At 54.8% G+C, this 15619-nt stretch overlaps 1 protein-coding gene across 5 annotated transcripts in view; it reads right to left on the reverse strand.

The window, feature by feature from the left end:
* Window positions 1-5140: 5140 nt before the first annotated feature.
* TACC2 (transforming acidic coiled-coil containing protein 2) overlaps window positions 5141-15619 on the reverse strand; it is a gene marked incomplete at its 3' end in the record, with an annotated part of 61583 nt that continues 51104 nt past the window's right edge. For all 5 annotated transcript variants that reach the window (XM_084245242.1, XM_084245241.1, XM_084245239.1 and 2 more), the window contains 5 exons: window positions 13026-13069; window positions 8037-8197; window positions 7732-7838; window positions 7286-7406; window positions 5141-5206 (listed from right to left, as the gene is read on the reverse strand). In XM_084245242.1, the coding sequence (XP_084101368.1) occupies window positions 5141-5206; window positions 7286-7406; window positions 7732-7838; window positions 8037-8197; window positions 13026-13069 (499 nt within the window). The remainder of the gene's footprint in view (window positions 5207-7285; window positions 7407-7731; window positions 7839-8036; window positions 8198-13025; window positions 13070-15619) is intronic.

The following is a 15619-nucleotide window of genomic DNA, read 5'->3' on the forward strand; positions in this document are numbered from 1 at the left end:
TGTGACCCTGGACATGACCTACCTTAACCTCCTTGGTGGAAAGTGTAGCTCCAGATTCCCCGGGGCCTGGTCCTTGTGCTAAGAAGGACCTCTGGATACTGGATTGGACTGAACAGGCCACGAACTCGCCATGTGACCTCAGCTCCCCCAGGGCATGTAGGGCCAAGGGGTCTGGGTCTGTCTGGTCTTAACCCTTTGGGCCTCCTGGTCACTCTTCTCGGTTCATAATGAACCCAAAAGAGACTTGTGAAGTCTCTAGATTCTGCCATTGCTGTTCCAGCCCAGGGGACTCAGGTCCGGGCAGTGCCCCCAGCCTGGGCAGGTGCCCCTGGCTCACTGACTGCAGAGGGACACCCCGGAAGAGGAGGAGGAGCAAAGTGACTGGCATCAGCCTGCCCCCCTACCCCTGCCACCTTCCCCTGTGTGTGGAGAACAGTTTCCAGCTAAAGAACAGGGACCAGCCCGGGCTCAAGGCTGGGGGTACCAGTCAGACTTCCTACTGATGTGAGGGCCCCGGCGGTGCTGGGGTGCCCTCCCCTGGGCTTGCTCCCCCACGTTCTCCCCTGTTAGCCTGGGAGTGCCAGGCACCTGCGGTCAATGCAGGCCCAAGATCCAGCCCTGCCTCGCCCTTCTCCTGGATGAGTAGGGCAAGTCACCTGCCTCTTCTCTCCTTCCAGCCCCCTCTCCCCCTGGGGGGTCCTACATGCTAGTATCTCATAGCCCCCCCGTAGGGTAAGGAAAAAGTATCAGGCTTTTTTGCCTTCCCACCATTAGGATAGATGCGGGAACCCTGTGGTCCTGAATGCATGCCTGATGGCGGCACCTGAAGTGGGTACACCTGGGCGGAGAGACTGAGTTTATAAGGGCGGCGTCACGGGGACGCCAGCAGAAGCCAAGAACGAACGGAAGCTGAGAGAAGAAGAGAAACAGAAGGCCAGAGAGCCCAGATAGAGTGAGGATTTGCTGGGGTTGGGAGGCCTGCCAGCCTCCTGGCCCCCCAGCACCCCTGCCTGCCACGTGCCTGGTAAATCTAAATAAAAGTCCTGCAAAAGCCACTGAGGACCCTGACTCCTCCTTCACCCGATCTGCTGGGTCAGAAAACCTGCCCTGTGGCCCCATGCAGCCCTTACACCCCCCTTTACAGAGAGCCTCAAGGAAACGCTGAGCTGGAACTCATATTAGAAGCTGCAGGTGAGCTGATCTGGCCGACACAAGCTCCTGAGTGACGCTGAGCTCCCCAGAGGTTCCCCCTCGTGTTCTTCCTATTCATTCAGCAAAGTGAGTGTAGGTGAAAAAGCGCTGATCAGGACCTATGGGGACCGAGGCCCAGGCACCCTGCATGGCGGCCCTGCAGGTGTAGACACGCGGACTAGATCCGGAGAGGGCAAGCCGCCTGCCCCCACTGCACAGCGAGAGGTGCCGGGCTGGGACCTGCTCTTGGCTCTGCACAGGGGCTGCTTCTAGGCACTTCTCTCTCCTGCCACTGACCCACAGAGGGAAGGAGGAAGAGGTTGGCAGGCTAGTCCCCCCCCACCCCTGCACCCCCTAGCGGGGGCCTCCCCTTGGCTGTCCTTAAAGCTTTGAAGGAGACCAGGTGGGTGGCACAGCACCCACATGAGGCTGGGTAACAAGTGAAGGGATATTCAGCATTGCCTGAGCAAGAGGCGCCGCGCCAGGCAACGCCAGGGCCAAGATCCCTCAGGCCAGGCCGTGCACCTGCGGCTGAGCGTGGGCCAGGCCAACAGAGCAGCTGGGGGGAGCCCAGCTCCCAGGCCCCAGGAGGGGTCGTGTCCACTGGGGGTGGGGTGGGGTCTATGTCGGGTATTGGGGGGTATATTTTGTGCAGTCCTACTGCAAGGCTATTAGGCAATGGGCTTCCCAAACTATAAAAATGTATCTTTGAGAAAAAGAGCCTGGGCCTCCAGGTGCTGGCCCAGCTCACAGCGGCCCTGCTGTTCCCGTTGACCATGAACAATAGCACAGAACTCATGGCAGGCAGCACCTCGACTCTCCAGCTCCACGGAGGGTTTCCAACAGCTTTTATTTTGGAGGTGTGATTTATGTAATAGAAAGCTACAAGAGCAAGCACAGCACATATTTTTAACGTCTGTTTTTTTATCTGGTGTCTTTACTTCAGAGTGATTCGTGATAATGTCTGAACACAGAATAGGACTTGTAGCCAAAGCAGAGGGATCAAACAGTCTCCCATCCTGGTTAATTTATATCAGCAGCAACTGCTTCTTGACCCATTACAGCAGCTTCTCTGCTCCCACATCACACTTACCCGACCTGAGATTTGTCCCCATGCCCTCAAGCGAAGGCCTGCACCCTGGGGTCTCCAGAGTCACCCCAGGAAGCCAAATCCTCACCACAGGCTTTCCAGGACCTCTAAGAAATCCCACAGCTCCCCCTGCTGGGCATCCTCCCTCACTGCAATGGCCATAACCCCACCTCATCCCCAGGAGAGCGCTGGGGCCTCTGGGGGAGACTCACCCAGATTCTCTGCGGCAGGCATGAAGCACTGGGGTGCTCACAGCAGCGAGTGTGCACCATGACAAGAAACACTGGGCACGATGCAAATGTCCACGGTGGGCAGTTTGTTAAGTGCTTTGGTCCATGGGGCTCACGTGTAGCTCGAAATGATGATTAAGAGGCGTGTTTCCTGACACACACGCTCAGCACCATCACGCGTTAGGCAGCAAGGAGGAAACCCGCGCGGAGGGCTGTGGCCACGAAACTCCAATTTCCCTTTTATAAAGATAAATACACGGACATCTCACACAGAAAGAACCAAAGTATAGAAAAATACATATAAAAACATTTAGTTATAATCTCTTCGTTTGGGGATTATGGTTTTCTTTCTTCCCTTATCTGTCTTTCTAATTTTTTGGCAATGAAAATGTTTCACTTGAATACGAAAAACGTTTCCAAGATTTTGGAGCTGGTCTGGTCTGAGAATGCAGCTGAGCGCAGAATCTGGGGTGAGGGTGGCAGAAGGTTTGTGCCCTGCCAGGGGAGCATCTGGGTGAGGGTGGCGGTTGGGCCAACCAGAGGTTGCTGGGCACGGGAGGAGGCAGTGTCCTGCCCTGGCTTAAGTCCTGGTCGGGTCAGGGTGGTCTGACTACAGGCTGGGGCTCTCTCCCGAGAAGCAGTTCTGCAGGAGGGAGCTGGGTGCAGGCATGCACCCTTCTCTCCCTGAGCTGCCCGTCACAGGCAAGCTTTACCTTGGAAGTTACCTCCACTGTACCACCATCTTGTCTCCACACCTGAAGCTACCTGGGAGGATGTGAGGGCAGCAGCCTGTAACCTTCGAACCTGAGCAGGAAGAGGGTCATTCCAGCCAAGCACCTTCAGGGGCTCAGGTCTGCTTCCCAAGTTTACACCCCACCCCACACACCCTACAGAAGCATACACGTCCCCCTAGAAAGATGTGCCCACATCCTAACTCCCACTACCTGCAAAGGTGACCTTATTTGGCAAGAGGGTCTCTGTAGATGTAATTCAGTCTTGAGATCATTGGATTTGGGGTGACGCCTGCCCCCGAGGCTGTATAGAGTCCCCCAAGATCTGCTCTGACCTGGAGTCACGTGTCCTGTGTTTCTGGCTGGGGGGGGGGGGGGGCTTCGTGTCAGTGCTTGGGAAGAACCGGGCTTCCTTAGGAGATGAGAAATTCAGTTCTTACTCTTGCCCCAGCCCTCACCTGCTCCACCTGAAAAGCGTTTATCTGGGGTGGACCCTAAATCCAATGCCTGGTGTCTTTAGAAAGAAGGAATACTTGATACGCAGAGGCCAGGTGAAGAGTGAGGCAGAAATTGGAATGATGTGGCCAGAAGCCATCGAATGCTGGCCATCAGGAGCGGGAGAGGCCTGGACAGACTCCCTCAGACAGGCTTCTAGGAAGTCTCTGAGGTGGGCTGAGTGGGGACATCCTGCTGACTCCTGGCCTCCAAAACTGCCAGAGAATTTTTTTGTATGGTTTCAAACTGCTAAGTTTGGGGTGATTTGCTATGGCAGTCTTAGGAAACCAAGACACCTCCCATCCCTCACTCCCTACCCACACTCCCACCTTCCAATAAGGAGTCTGACATCAGACACATGCTCTGCTCTCACCTCCCACATGGCTTAACTGCCTTCTCCCATGGTTATTGCTCACCCTTTGCTAATCCTTTAGGGGGGAGAGGATAATCTTTCAGGGTGGATCTCCACACACCAGGGGAGCAGACAGGAAGGCTGTGGACAGCCTGCTACTTCCTTGAGTCAATCATAGGAAATAGCTTTTGCCCCCTAATGTCAAAGAGACTTTGTACAAACAAAATCTAAGTAATCCGATAGACTCACTTAATTATTTAAGTAGCAAGTCAATATTTCTCATTAGCTTCAGCTTACAAACTCAGGCACGACAATGAAGGAAAGGTTATTTTTAACCCTCCGGATAAAGAAGATTCCAGAGAAGAGTAAAAGGCTAAATTTGCTATTGCTTAACAGAGGCAAGGAAAGACTCAAACCTTCCAAGAAAATAAATCCGAGCCGGGCCTCCTCTCGTGGCGCAGCGGTTGAGCGCTGGGCTGCGAGGCTGCCCGCAGCTTCTGCACCGCCGCTTCGTTCCCCGGCCGCCGGCGAGGGTCCCACAAAAAAAAAAAAAGAAAATCCGAGCCACACTTACTGCCAAGATCCAAAGAAAAAAATTTATTTACAATAGAGAATTTTATTTGAAACATGCATTTTTTTTTAAAACAAATCAGCAAATGCAGATCAAGTTTACGCTCTTTAAGGCAAGAGTCCCTGTGCAAGCTGTACAAGTTCATATGAAATCCAAAAGCTGCTCACCCTGGGAACTCAGGTACAAAGGGCAAGGCCAAGGTCAGCGATGTGTCTTTTATTAGAGAATCAGACCATCTCCCTGATACAGGAACGCTGAGGTCAACTTGCTATGAATTATACTAGGAAAATGCAAACCAATAGCAAGAAATTCTGATAGTCTCCTTAGAACTGCATACAATCAAATCAACTTTATTTAGAAAGGAAATACAGTAGTGCATACGAAAAAGTGAAAAGAGAACCCGTCCGCACAACGGGCGGACAGCAGTGTGCCGACGGTCATATTGCACGCAACAGTCAAGTCCAGACATTTGGTTCAAAGTTAGCTTTTCCCCATTTTGGCAATCAGTTCGTCACAGATCTTGGTGAGTTCTTCTATCTCTTTATTCTGCAAGAAGATAAAGAAAGGCTGCTGAAATCTCCTGGTGGTTTGAAATTAAGCCAATCAGAAAAGTCATTAGATTTTTTAGGGGTCTGGGGTCCCCCAGAACACTTGGTACCTCTGAAATGCTCTAAAGCAGCGAGAGAAATGACTTAGAGATGCGCAATCTAAATCTATACCCCGCCTTGCTGTGTGACCTTGGGCAAGTTACAGTCTCTCTGAGCTTTGATTTTGTGATCTTTAAAATGTGGATGATAACATTTGTCCCTGAGGACTAAATGAGGGCTAAAATGTAAAGTCGACCAGCACAGCGACCAGCACATGGCAGAGCGTTCATAAGCACGAGCTCCCTCCACAGCCCCGTTGTCTTGCACTGGTAACCCACTCTCTAAGGGGGACCCTAAAGGGTGACGTCCATCTGGACGGGTGGGGCTTTGTTCTCAGGAGAAAGTTCCATCTGGCTCAGCAGTCAATCTCTGTGGCCCTCTCCCAGGGGGCACCAACTTTCTGGTAATCCAGGAACATTCTAGCAGCATTTTGACCTCTAGCTACCTGGAGGTCCCCGGGGTGATGAGCCTCAACCACAAGTCTGTCCCCTGAGGCTGTACAGAGCCCCCAGAGATCTGCTCTGGCCTGGAGCCATGTGTCCCCGTTTCTGGCTGGTGCTTGGCAAGAACTGGGGTTTCTTAGGGGATGTGAAATTCATGCCTCACCTCTGTCCTGCCCTAGCCCTGACCAGCTTGCCTGAAACATGACCTTCCAGACACTATGGCTCTCAGAGGCTCCGTCCTGAGACGCTGAAATGCCCCCTGGGAGATGCAGCTCTCGAGGTACACGGCTAATCCTGAAATTACCGCTATTACCGTGACTGTCACTGCAGGGGTTGATTTTTCCCATCTTCCTGTGTGCCGCTCTCCATTCTAAACACACCCCAGGCGCTGTGGGGTCTCTCGCCTCGCAGGAGCCCCTCAGTGGTGGCCCCATTACCACCCCACTTTCCACTCAAGCCCAGAGAGGTGAAGCTTTCTGGTGCGAGCCTGTCTTTTTCAGCAGCCCTGTGTCTTTTTCAGCCCGAGAGGAATAGAGCAGGAGTGTGTCTCTGCATGGACCCCGGACAACGGGGGTGGAGCGTGGGGCGCAGCCCAAGCAGGCACAGTGGCTACTCCCCAGGGGCCTCAGGAAGGTCCTTCCACGATCAGCCAGATCATTTTCCGGGCTGGGGGAGTCTTCAAGGTTTTCAGGATTAATTCTCCAACACTACAAACCCAGAAATGGGGGGAAGTGTGAGGCTTGCCTGGGGTCATCAGGGATGGTGGCGGGGGTGCAGTACCGGAGCCCCCAGGTCCCAGGGCTCAAGACACCATTGGGGGAGGTGACACGCCAATCCTGTGTCAGCACAGCCACGCCACGCTGGAACCTGGCTGGAAGCAGGCCAGCCGAGGCCCACTGGGCGCTGCTGGGGTAGCAGAGACCACACAGGAGACACCCTGGCCTCCTGGCCACCCCTCCCCCCACAGTGCCCATCAGGGCCCCGGGGTGCAGCACGGCTGCCAGCCCAGGCCTCCATCTCTGACGAGCGCTCAGGGGACTCCTAGATCTAGTAGATGAACTGGAACAATGTCTGGAAACAGCTGGGGGCCTGGCCCTGCCGCCCTACACTCTTCAGACAACCCCCCTGGGCAGAAGGGGTTCTCGTTAGACCCGCAGGGAGAGGCGGTTAGAGACTGAGCACTAGATGGGAAACCAGGAGACCTGGGGACAAACTGAGGGGCCTCAGCAAGATCTCCAGCCCTTCTGTCCCTGACAAGGTACAATCTCCCAGCAGTCGGCTGTCTTTGCTAGGGCCCCCTCGGGGGGGACCCCACCCACTCACCAGCAGGCAGGCTGCAGGCCGGGCTAAGTGCTATGTGTCTGACACACAGCAGAGGCTTACTGGATTCTTGAATGTGGGCAAGGAATGAAAAACAGCAGTGAGTATCCCAGGCAGGAGGCCAGTCTCGGGGCTGGCTCTAAACCGTGTCTTCCGACGGGGGAGCTCCTGTCTTTGGGGGCTGCTGGGAAGCCCAGACCCCCCCACCCCATTACCTTCTGCTCCAGCGTCCTCTCCAGCGCGTCTACCCGCAGCTGCTCCTTCCGCAGGCTGGCCTGGTAGGCGGCCTGCTCCTGCTGGGCCTTGCCCCGGACCTGGGCTATCTCGGCGTTGGCCCTGGTTAAATGGGGTGGGGGTAAGGAGAGGCCAGAAATGGTCAACATTTCCTAGAGACACTTTCCTCCTCCCACCTCTGGCCAGGGGGAGCCCTCTGGGTCCAGCTCCCACCAACAGGGGCCTGAATACAGGGGCCCATGAGAACCCACATCCTCACGGTGCATTGAGGGGCAACATGCATCCCTCACTTATCAAAATGAAAGCTAATTGGGAGCACATGCTTATTGCACAGAAGAAACGCAGGACATTATCCGTCCGTCCGGAGCCAGCCTGGGGGCCCCGGGAGCTCCCAGACGCCCTTGCAGGGGCCAGGGGCCAGGGTTACCTGTCTAGCTTCTCCTCTGCGTGCACCTTCAGAGCCTGGTACCTTTGCTCTTCCTTCTTCACCCGGGACAGGTACTCCTGCGCACACTTCTTCAACACCTCTTCATTCTGACACCACAGAGGACGGGGCCGAAACCACAGAAGACACGCTGAGCGTTGGGAACCCCAAGAACTCTGATGTAGTCACATCTCTACCACTCGAGGCCAACTTCTCAGCCAGCAAAGACAGGCTTCTGGAAGGTCCCAGCCCCGCCCAGCCTGCTCCAGCCTCTCCACCCACAGCTCCAGCAGCCTGCTGAGCCCCACCTTGCGGAAGCCTTCCAAAACCTCCTTCATCTTCTCGTATCTCCTGAAGAGGTCAGCCAGGGACTTCTCCACGGAGTTCAGGTCGGCCAGGGCTTGCTCCTTCTCCAGGACCAGCTGCTGGACTGTCTGGTGGGAGACGGACTTCTCCCTCTGTTCGTCCTCTGGCAGGAGACACAACAAAACCATGCAGCCCGTGGAGTCACAAGCTGGTTTCAGGGGCCAGGGAGGCCTCGCACACCACACCGCTGACACAGGTGAGACATTTCAGACTCCCCAGCCCCTACCCCCACCCTGACTCTGCCTCTGAAGCAGCAAAACCCACAGCCAGCACCCCACACCCGGGCCCCGCAGTATTAGATGGATGGAAATTAGCCCCTGTGCTTCCACCTGCTCCATGCAGCCCCTTGCAGTTGACCCTGGAGACCCCAGAGATTCTATTTGCTTTGACAGTAGGAATCTTCACTGCTGACCTTAGTGCTGAGCGAGCTTAGAAAGTGGGTGGACTGGGCTGGGAGCGGGGGTAGTTCAAGGTCTCAAGACAAAGAGATGATCTTTGGAAAAGAAAAAGGTTTCTTCATCTTTAAGCCCAAAGCCCACGTAACTGTCGTCCCTGATTCTACCGCACAAGAGACTGACAGCTCCTTGGCCATAGCAGGGATCTTGGCTCCAAGGAAAATGCAGCTATTTCTGTGCAAGTGAGTTTTTCAGTCTTGTACTAAAAGGGTGAAATTCCAGCCCCGCCCACAGTGGCTATTCTGTCCTCCACCTCCCCCACCTCGGCTGCCACAAGCCAACTCCCTCCCCAGGGGCTGGGAGACCACCTCACATTGCTGGGAAGGCGTTTCCTGCATCATAGCCCCCCCAGCCAGTGCCCTGTCCTCCCTGTGCTGAACTGTGAGTGGCCTCGGTGGGTGGGGAGGCACCCCACCTGATCTTTCTGGAGCTTTGGTGACAGAGGAGTGTATGTGTGTGGGGGGAAACCCCTGCTCAGAGTCCCTGGGGGAAGGAGCTCCACAGACTGTCCTTCCTTAGCCCCAGGTGCCCTGCGGGGGATGCCTGCTGCCCACACTGCCCAGGTGTCAGCTGCAGGATGGGGCCAGCAGGAAGTGGCACCAGCACCGGTAAGAGCAGCTTCTGGGCATTTGGACAGGGGTCTTTCATGCTGGGCCTGTCCCCGGCAGCCAGACTGACCAGAAGTAATGCCAGGTCTCTCTCTCCTGCTCAGAAGACTCCACTGCGCTGGGAAGAACATGCAAGAGCCATCCCCCCCACGAGCTGTACCCTCTCTGCTCCACCTGCCAGGCTCAGCACTGCTGTGCTGTTTGTGGGGAACACTCCAGAGCTCCCCAGGGCTCCCCTCACTCACTCAGAGGCACCTTCCCCGGGCACCTGCTTTGGGTTCTTTCCCTCAGGTTCCCGAGAAACGGTCACCCCTGTGAAACCTGCAGTGAGACAGATCCTGGTGCGCGGTGAGCACAGGCCAGGGCCTACTGCGGCTTCAGCTCCAGCCCTGATGCACTCGCTCAGAAGCTGACTCTCAGAGCCCCACGTTCTCAGCTCCAAAAGAAAGGGTCCTCACGTGTGAGTGTGCATCAGACACAGTGGGCAGCTTTCTCAAACACTACCTGCGCCCTACCCAGTAGATTCTGCTTCAGAATGTGAACCCCCTCATCTGTGCCAAGCTCCCCCCAGATGTGCCACCGGCCCAAGGGCCACGCTGGGAGAAGAAGGCCTGCACGATGCCCGCTGTCCCTCTAACCCCGCCTCTCAGAGCCACTGCTACTGGGCGTGAGAAACCAGGTGCCAGAGTCTGCCTGCCCAGGTTCAAACCCTGGCTCTGACACTTCCTGACTGTGACCTTGGGCCAGGGTTTTAACCTGTGTGCCTCAGTCTCCCCCCCAAATTGATGTCACAGAGGGTGGCCACTAGCACAGCGAGCGAGAACTGCCAGTGGTCAGTCCCCCAGCTGCTTCAGACCCCAAAACAGCGAGTGGGTGGCTCAACATGTCCCTGGTAACCCAGTAAGGACATGCAGGTTTTCAGCCTGCGTTTTTGCTGCTCCCTTGGCTCTCGGTGCGCGGTACGGGGCACGTCCCGGGCCTCTGTCAGGCCGTGGCCATGTGTCGCCAGCTCGGGAAAGAAGCAGAGTCCACCTGACTTCTCACTGGAGACCGGCCTGCCTCGTGTCTCCTTCCCTCCCCAGCCAACCCTTCTAAAAACACTACTTCCCGGAAGACCCAGGAGGCGAGAACACTCCGGAATTCTTATTGTAAATTACAAAGGCAGTTTGTGTCTTCAAGTCAGGAAATGAGCAGCAAACCAACAAAACAATGGCCCTGAGCTGGCTGGGCCTTACCAGGCAAAACACCATCCAGCCCGGGGGGGGATGCAGCAAATACAGAAAGCAAAAGTAACAAAAATCAAAAAACAAACAAACAAGGGGTGCAGGGGGTCAAATCAGGGGAAAAGCATTTACTTACCAGGCTTGCCTGTGTGTTTTGCAAGCAAAGGGGAAGAAGCAATAGAAAATGGAAGCAAAACAGATAATCAGGGCAGTTGTTAGGAAAGCAGAAAAAAACAATCGCAACAACCTAGAATGCAGAAGCAAAGAGGTCCTTTTGCTCCGAATTCTAGATACTCAACATTTGAACCTAACGAAACAGGTTCTATTAGTAACATGTAATGAGGAGGGTGGAGGCGGCCAGGCTGGCATGGAGCGTTTGTGAAGGTTTAAGGGAGGCCACAGAGCTAGGAGGGGCAGCAGGGTGGGTAAAAACTGGTCTGAGCTTCAAAAGGCGAGCACATTCTCTCTGGTCCTGACTGCCAAGCAGCCTGGGGCTGAGCCCGCCTTTCCACGACACCGGCTGGGGCAGTGAAAGCGAGGCCATGGGGTGCAGGTGGGATGCTGGGGTGTGACTCCGCACAGCGAGAGCCCCTCACCCGTCCAGGGAAGGCGCATCTGCCCATCGCCGTGTCCAGACCCGGCCAGGCCTCAGCCATGTGGTGGCTGGCCAGGGCACCAGGACCTGGGGGCCATGTGGGCCTCGCCATGACCGGCAGTACTGACGTCGGTCGGCAGCCACGATGGGCGCCTGGCTGATGAGAACAGCTCGGCAAGTGGGTGATGAAAAGGACACTACGTCGCTTGTAAGGGCGGGGAGTGGACCCGGGAGAGGCCACTGAGCGAGGACACTGCTTCCAGCCAGGAGGGGTGTCAGAGCCACCGGGAAGCTCGAACATTCAAGAGGGGTTCACAGAACTTGGAGAGGGCACCCTCAGGTCAAACATGTACCAGGTCCCTGAGGGAGAGGGGCAGGCATGTCGGGTGGGGAGGAGTAAGCATGTGGGGGGGACAGGTGAGAGGTGGGCAGGTAGGTGTGGGAAAGGAAGGTACGGGGGGAGGCTTGGGGGAGCAGTTGGGGGCTGTGTGGCCATGATCCCTGGAAGCAGGTTTCCATAGGCTCCTCTGGAATTCAATGTGCTGTTCCAAAAAGTGTCACCTGGACAAACTGTGAGGACGCCTCAGCGAAACGACCTTGCTGAGTCGCGAGGACAGGCCCTGGAGCCAACTAGAGACTCTCACTCTTCTAGTTTTCAAGAGGGGGTGTCTGCTCATGGGGAAACACCAGCCGAGCATTAAAAGATGGCTCTGGCAGCCTTCCCTAGGGGCATGGGCCTTGTACCTCCATTTCAACACCTGCCTAAATGTCACTGTCAAGGGCAAAAGGACAAATACATGACTGAGATGCAGAAGGAAGCTTCCAGAGGAGCCGGGGAGGCCGGGGGGTGTTTTCATCTCCCGAGGCTCCAGGAGGCGAAGGGCGTGCTCAGCTCGCCAGACCCCGCACGCTGGAGACATAAATCCTTCCTCCCACAACTTTTACCAGCTGGTCCAGTTCCAAGAGGATTTCCTTTTTGGTTTACACTCCTTTTTTTAACCTCATTCATATGTTTTCATAAAGCCTGACACCAATTTAATAAAGAGGTTTCATTGCATAGAAGCACACGCCAAGTGGCCCATTCCTAGGCACACCCGGAGGTTTCTCTCTGAGCTCTGGGGACACGGCCTTCATGGTAACAAAAAGCCTGAGCTCTCTGGGCGGAGGCCTTGACTCTTGCCTCCTCACTGTCCCCCAGGTTGTTCTCATCTTTCCTGAGATGAGCACGAGGTGAGGCTTGGACACCCACATGCAGTTTGCATGGAGCTGGGGCTTTTCTCTGGGTCCTTAAAAACAAAATAATTTGAAAACCTGGCATCGTGGGCCTAGCAAATAGAGAAGCAAACACAAACGTGTCGCCCTAGTGTCCTAATGTCGTTTCTGAAAAATGATCACTAGTGTAAAAAGCCTGGATTTGAACTACAAGACCTTTTCTCATTATTAAAAGACAAAGAACAAAGCCCAGTATGTCTCAGTTGCACTCTGAGGCCTCTGAGGCCTCTATTGCAAGCTGTCAGTACTGGCTGTCAGGGCTGCTGCAATGAGAGGGATTCTGAGGCAGGGACCATGGTCAGAGGAGCGGGCTGTGGCTGGTCAACAGCAGCTGTTGGTCACAAGAGGGAGTGGGCAGGCGGGGGGCTGCCACGCGCTCTGCTAGCCTCACGTGGACCCTGTACAGGCCGAGTGGAACATTCTGTCACTTTGGTCTAAGTGAAATTGGAATTTAGGAATTTGGTTCCCAGTCTCTCCTATGAGCAAAAAAGCTCCCAAGCATCCAAGGAGCCAACCAAGTCTCCTCCCCTTGAGGTGGACAGTCCTGGCTGGTCATTTGGCGGCCGTGGCCTCCAACAGGCAGGAATAACGCCAAGGGACATTCTAATGGGGGGTTCCGGGAGGTCCCCAGGCTCACTGCCTTGGGTGAAGCCACCATCTGAGCTGCTTGGATCCCTCCCTGAAGGACCTTGTGCTCTGAGCCCCCTTCTTCAAAGCCCACCCCCCAGTTTAGAAGCCCTAGAGTGGGCCTGAGGCCCCCGAAAGTCAGGACACCCACCTATCATTTGAGCGATGGTCTTCTCGTACTCAGCCACTATCTTCCTGCAAGAGAAGTAAAAATACATTGGAACCATGACAGGGAAAGGTTTACAGTCTCACAAGGGGTTCCTGACCAGGCAGCAGAGGACACATCTCGCTTGTCTGGATTGGTGACTTCTACCATCTCCAACCTCAGGACTCTCTTTGCACACCAAGCAGGTTCATTTTCCTAGTGGGTGATTCTGAACACACCACTCACCTGCGTAAAACCTTCAATGCTTCCCCACTGCTCACTGAGAAAAGATCATAAGCCAAGCCCTCAGCTTGGCAGTCGACACCCTTGACAACCTGGCCTGATCTCCCTTCTTCAGCATCACCTCGAGAACACAGTGGTTCAATGCGAATAAATGACTTCTTGTTTGCTCTGGGCTTTCTCACCCCACACCCCTGCCCATGTTATTTACTCCCCTCCCCATCTCTACTTCTCACAGTCTGTTTCTTCAAGGTCCAATTCAAATGCCATCTCTTCCAGGAAGCCTTCCCGGATTCCCCTCTATAGAACTTAACATTTTATCTGAATCTTCTTCCCAAACATCTCATACATATGGCATCACAGTACAAGGCCTATGGCTCCTTCTTACTACCTGCAGGTTTTTATTTTTTCGGTGGGGGGAGAAGTGGCACTTCACGGGTAGCCTCAAGGAACAGCAGCTGCACAAACCCATGCAGAACCCTTGCTTGTAAGGTGGCCTCACCGCTGCCCCCAGGGGCAAGGACCAAGGAGGGAAGAGGTCCCCCTCCAAAGTCAGTTTTCTGGAAGGACCTTCCTGGGGGTGCATCTGTATTATCTAATAATTGTTCTCCACGAGAGAACCAAGAGGTGCCAAACAACAAATCCAGGGCCCAACGACAGCTGGCCCTGTCTCCCTAGCTGTGCAGCTGGGCGAGCTGGTGATGGGCACTGGGGGTTCGTTCGGCTTCCTCCCAGGTGTAGTGAGCACTACCCCAGACTCTGACCTTCAGGGCTGCGGGGGGTGTTAACTGAGGTGAAAGGGGATTCTGCAAAAACACGTTCTGCAAAGTCAAGCAGCCTGGCAGCTGCTGGGTGTCTGCAGCTTCTCGACCATGATCCCCAGGCCAGGGCCTCACCCCAGGACAGATCCTCTAGGGTTATCTCTGAAAATGACCCCAAATGAGAAACAGGGAGGCCACACCTCTAAACCCATCGCCCCTCTGGGTCTAGAGCAGGGACAGACGTGTGCTGTCAGGATGCAGGGAGACAGGCGCCCGGAGCTAGATCAGCTCTACTGCATTTCCACCTCATCCACAGGGGTATCGGAGCGCAGGGCCATTTGGGAAACCTCCCAGGGTCCTGAGGCCACAAAGGAGCAGAGCTAGGATAGGAGTTTAGGCACTGAACTCTGGAGTCTTTGTTCATTGCCCTCAGGCTGCCTTCAGGCACTGTGCTTTACAGCCTTTTACAGAAGAGGTAAAGTAGGACCCGAGCCAGGGAACCGGCCCGGAAGCAGTCAGGCTCCAGGGGCAGGCCGGGCTGCCACTCAAGCCATGGAGATCCGTGAGCTTCATTAGTTGGTGCCTCAAGAAGCCCCACCCAGGACAAACAGCACCTCCTGGAGGCCGGCATCCCCAGGATGTCCTGCTCCCCGAAGCCACCCTGTCTCCTCCCAACCCTCCCACCGCCACCCCCAAGATAAAGAGGGGAAAAAGATTAAAAATAATGCAACTCTAGGGCCTCAGTTTGAATGTGAAGTACCACACTAAAATTAACCTCCAGAAGTGGTAAGAAAAACAGCAGCAGAAAGAGAACAAACAGGAGAATTTTCAGGAAGAAACCACTTGACCTAGAAAATGGGACAGGATTGCAGAAATAGTGTGCCTGTTACTTAGAACAGGAGGCCGGGATGCACTTGATTCTGAGGCTAGACTGGTACCTGTGTGGCACAACCCATGTGTGGTGCTTCGACCCATGTGTGGTGCTTTAAAAATCCATCCGTCCCCTTACTCCCAAACATCGAGCCTGAAAAGTGAAGTCTATCATGGATTTTCAACGGTGCCAGGTCTTCCCTCTTGCTAAGTGATTGGTTCTGTCTGGCCCACCTCTCCTCTCGCTACTGGAAGTCCCCTGAGTTAATGCAGCTCGTGCTGAAGAAGGTAGGAGTGCAACAAACTGAACTGTGGCTGCAAGAGCAGCCCTCAGATCCAGGTGTGGCCAGGGGCTGGCCAAGGAGACCGACTCAGCTGGCCAAGGTCAAGGTGAGGGCTGAAGGTGCTTTCAAAACACCAGTAACATGAAAATTTTAAAAAGCACATCCCAAGGGTAACTTCTAGAGTTGGCTTCTTAGTTCTTTTGTTATGTTTTTAAAGATTTATTTATTTTTTTACAAGAACCGGTGTACAGGCCAGATGTGCGGGAGGGTGAAAGGATTCACCCGAGACAGAGCGGGGAACAGAACAGGCAGACCAACTGAAATACACTGCTGAGGGGAGCAGCAGCAGACAGGAGAGGTCTGCCCCACCATGTGGGTATCTCTGCGGTCGGCAGGGATCGAACCGGCACTGCAGAGGCTGCGGACAGCTTCACAGCTCTGCACT

Source organism: Talpa europaea (assembly GCF_964194135.1).
Source record: "Talpa europaea genome assembly, chromosome: 10".
In the NCBI taxonomy this organism is placed as follows: domain Eukaryota; kingdom Metazoa; phylum Chordata; class Mammalia; order Eulipotyphla; family Talpidae; genus Talpa; species Talpa europaea.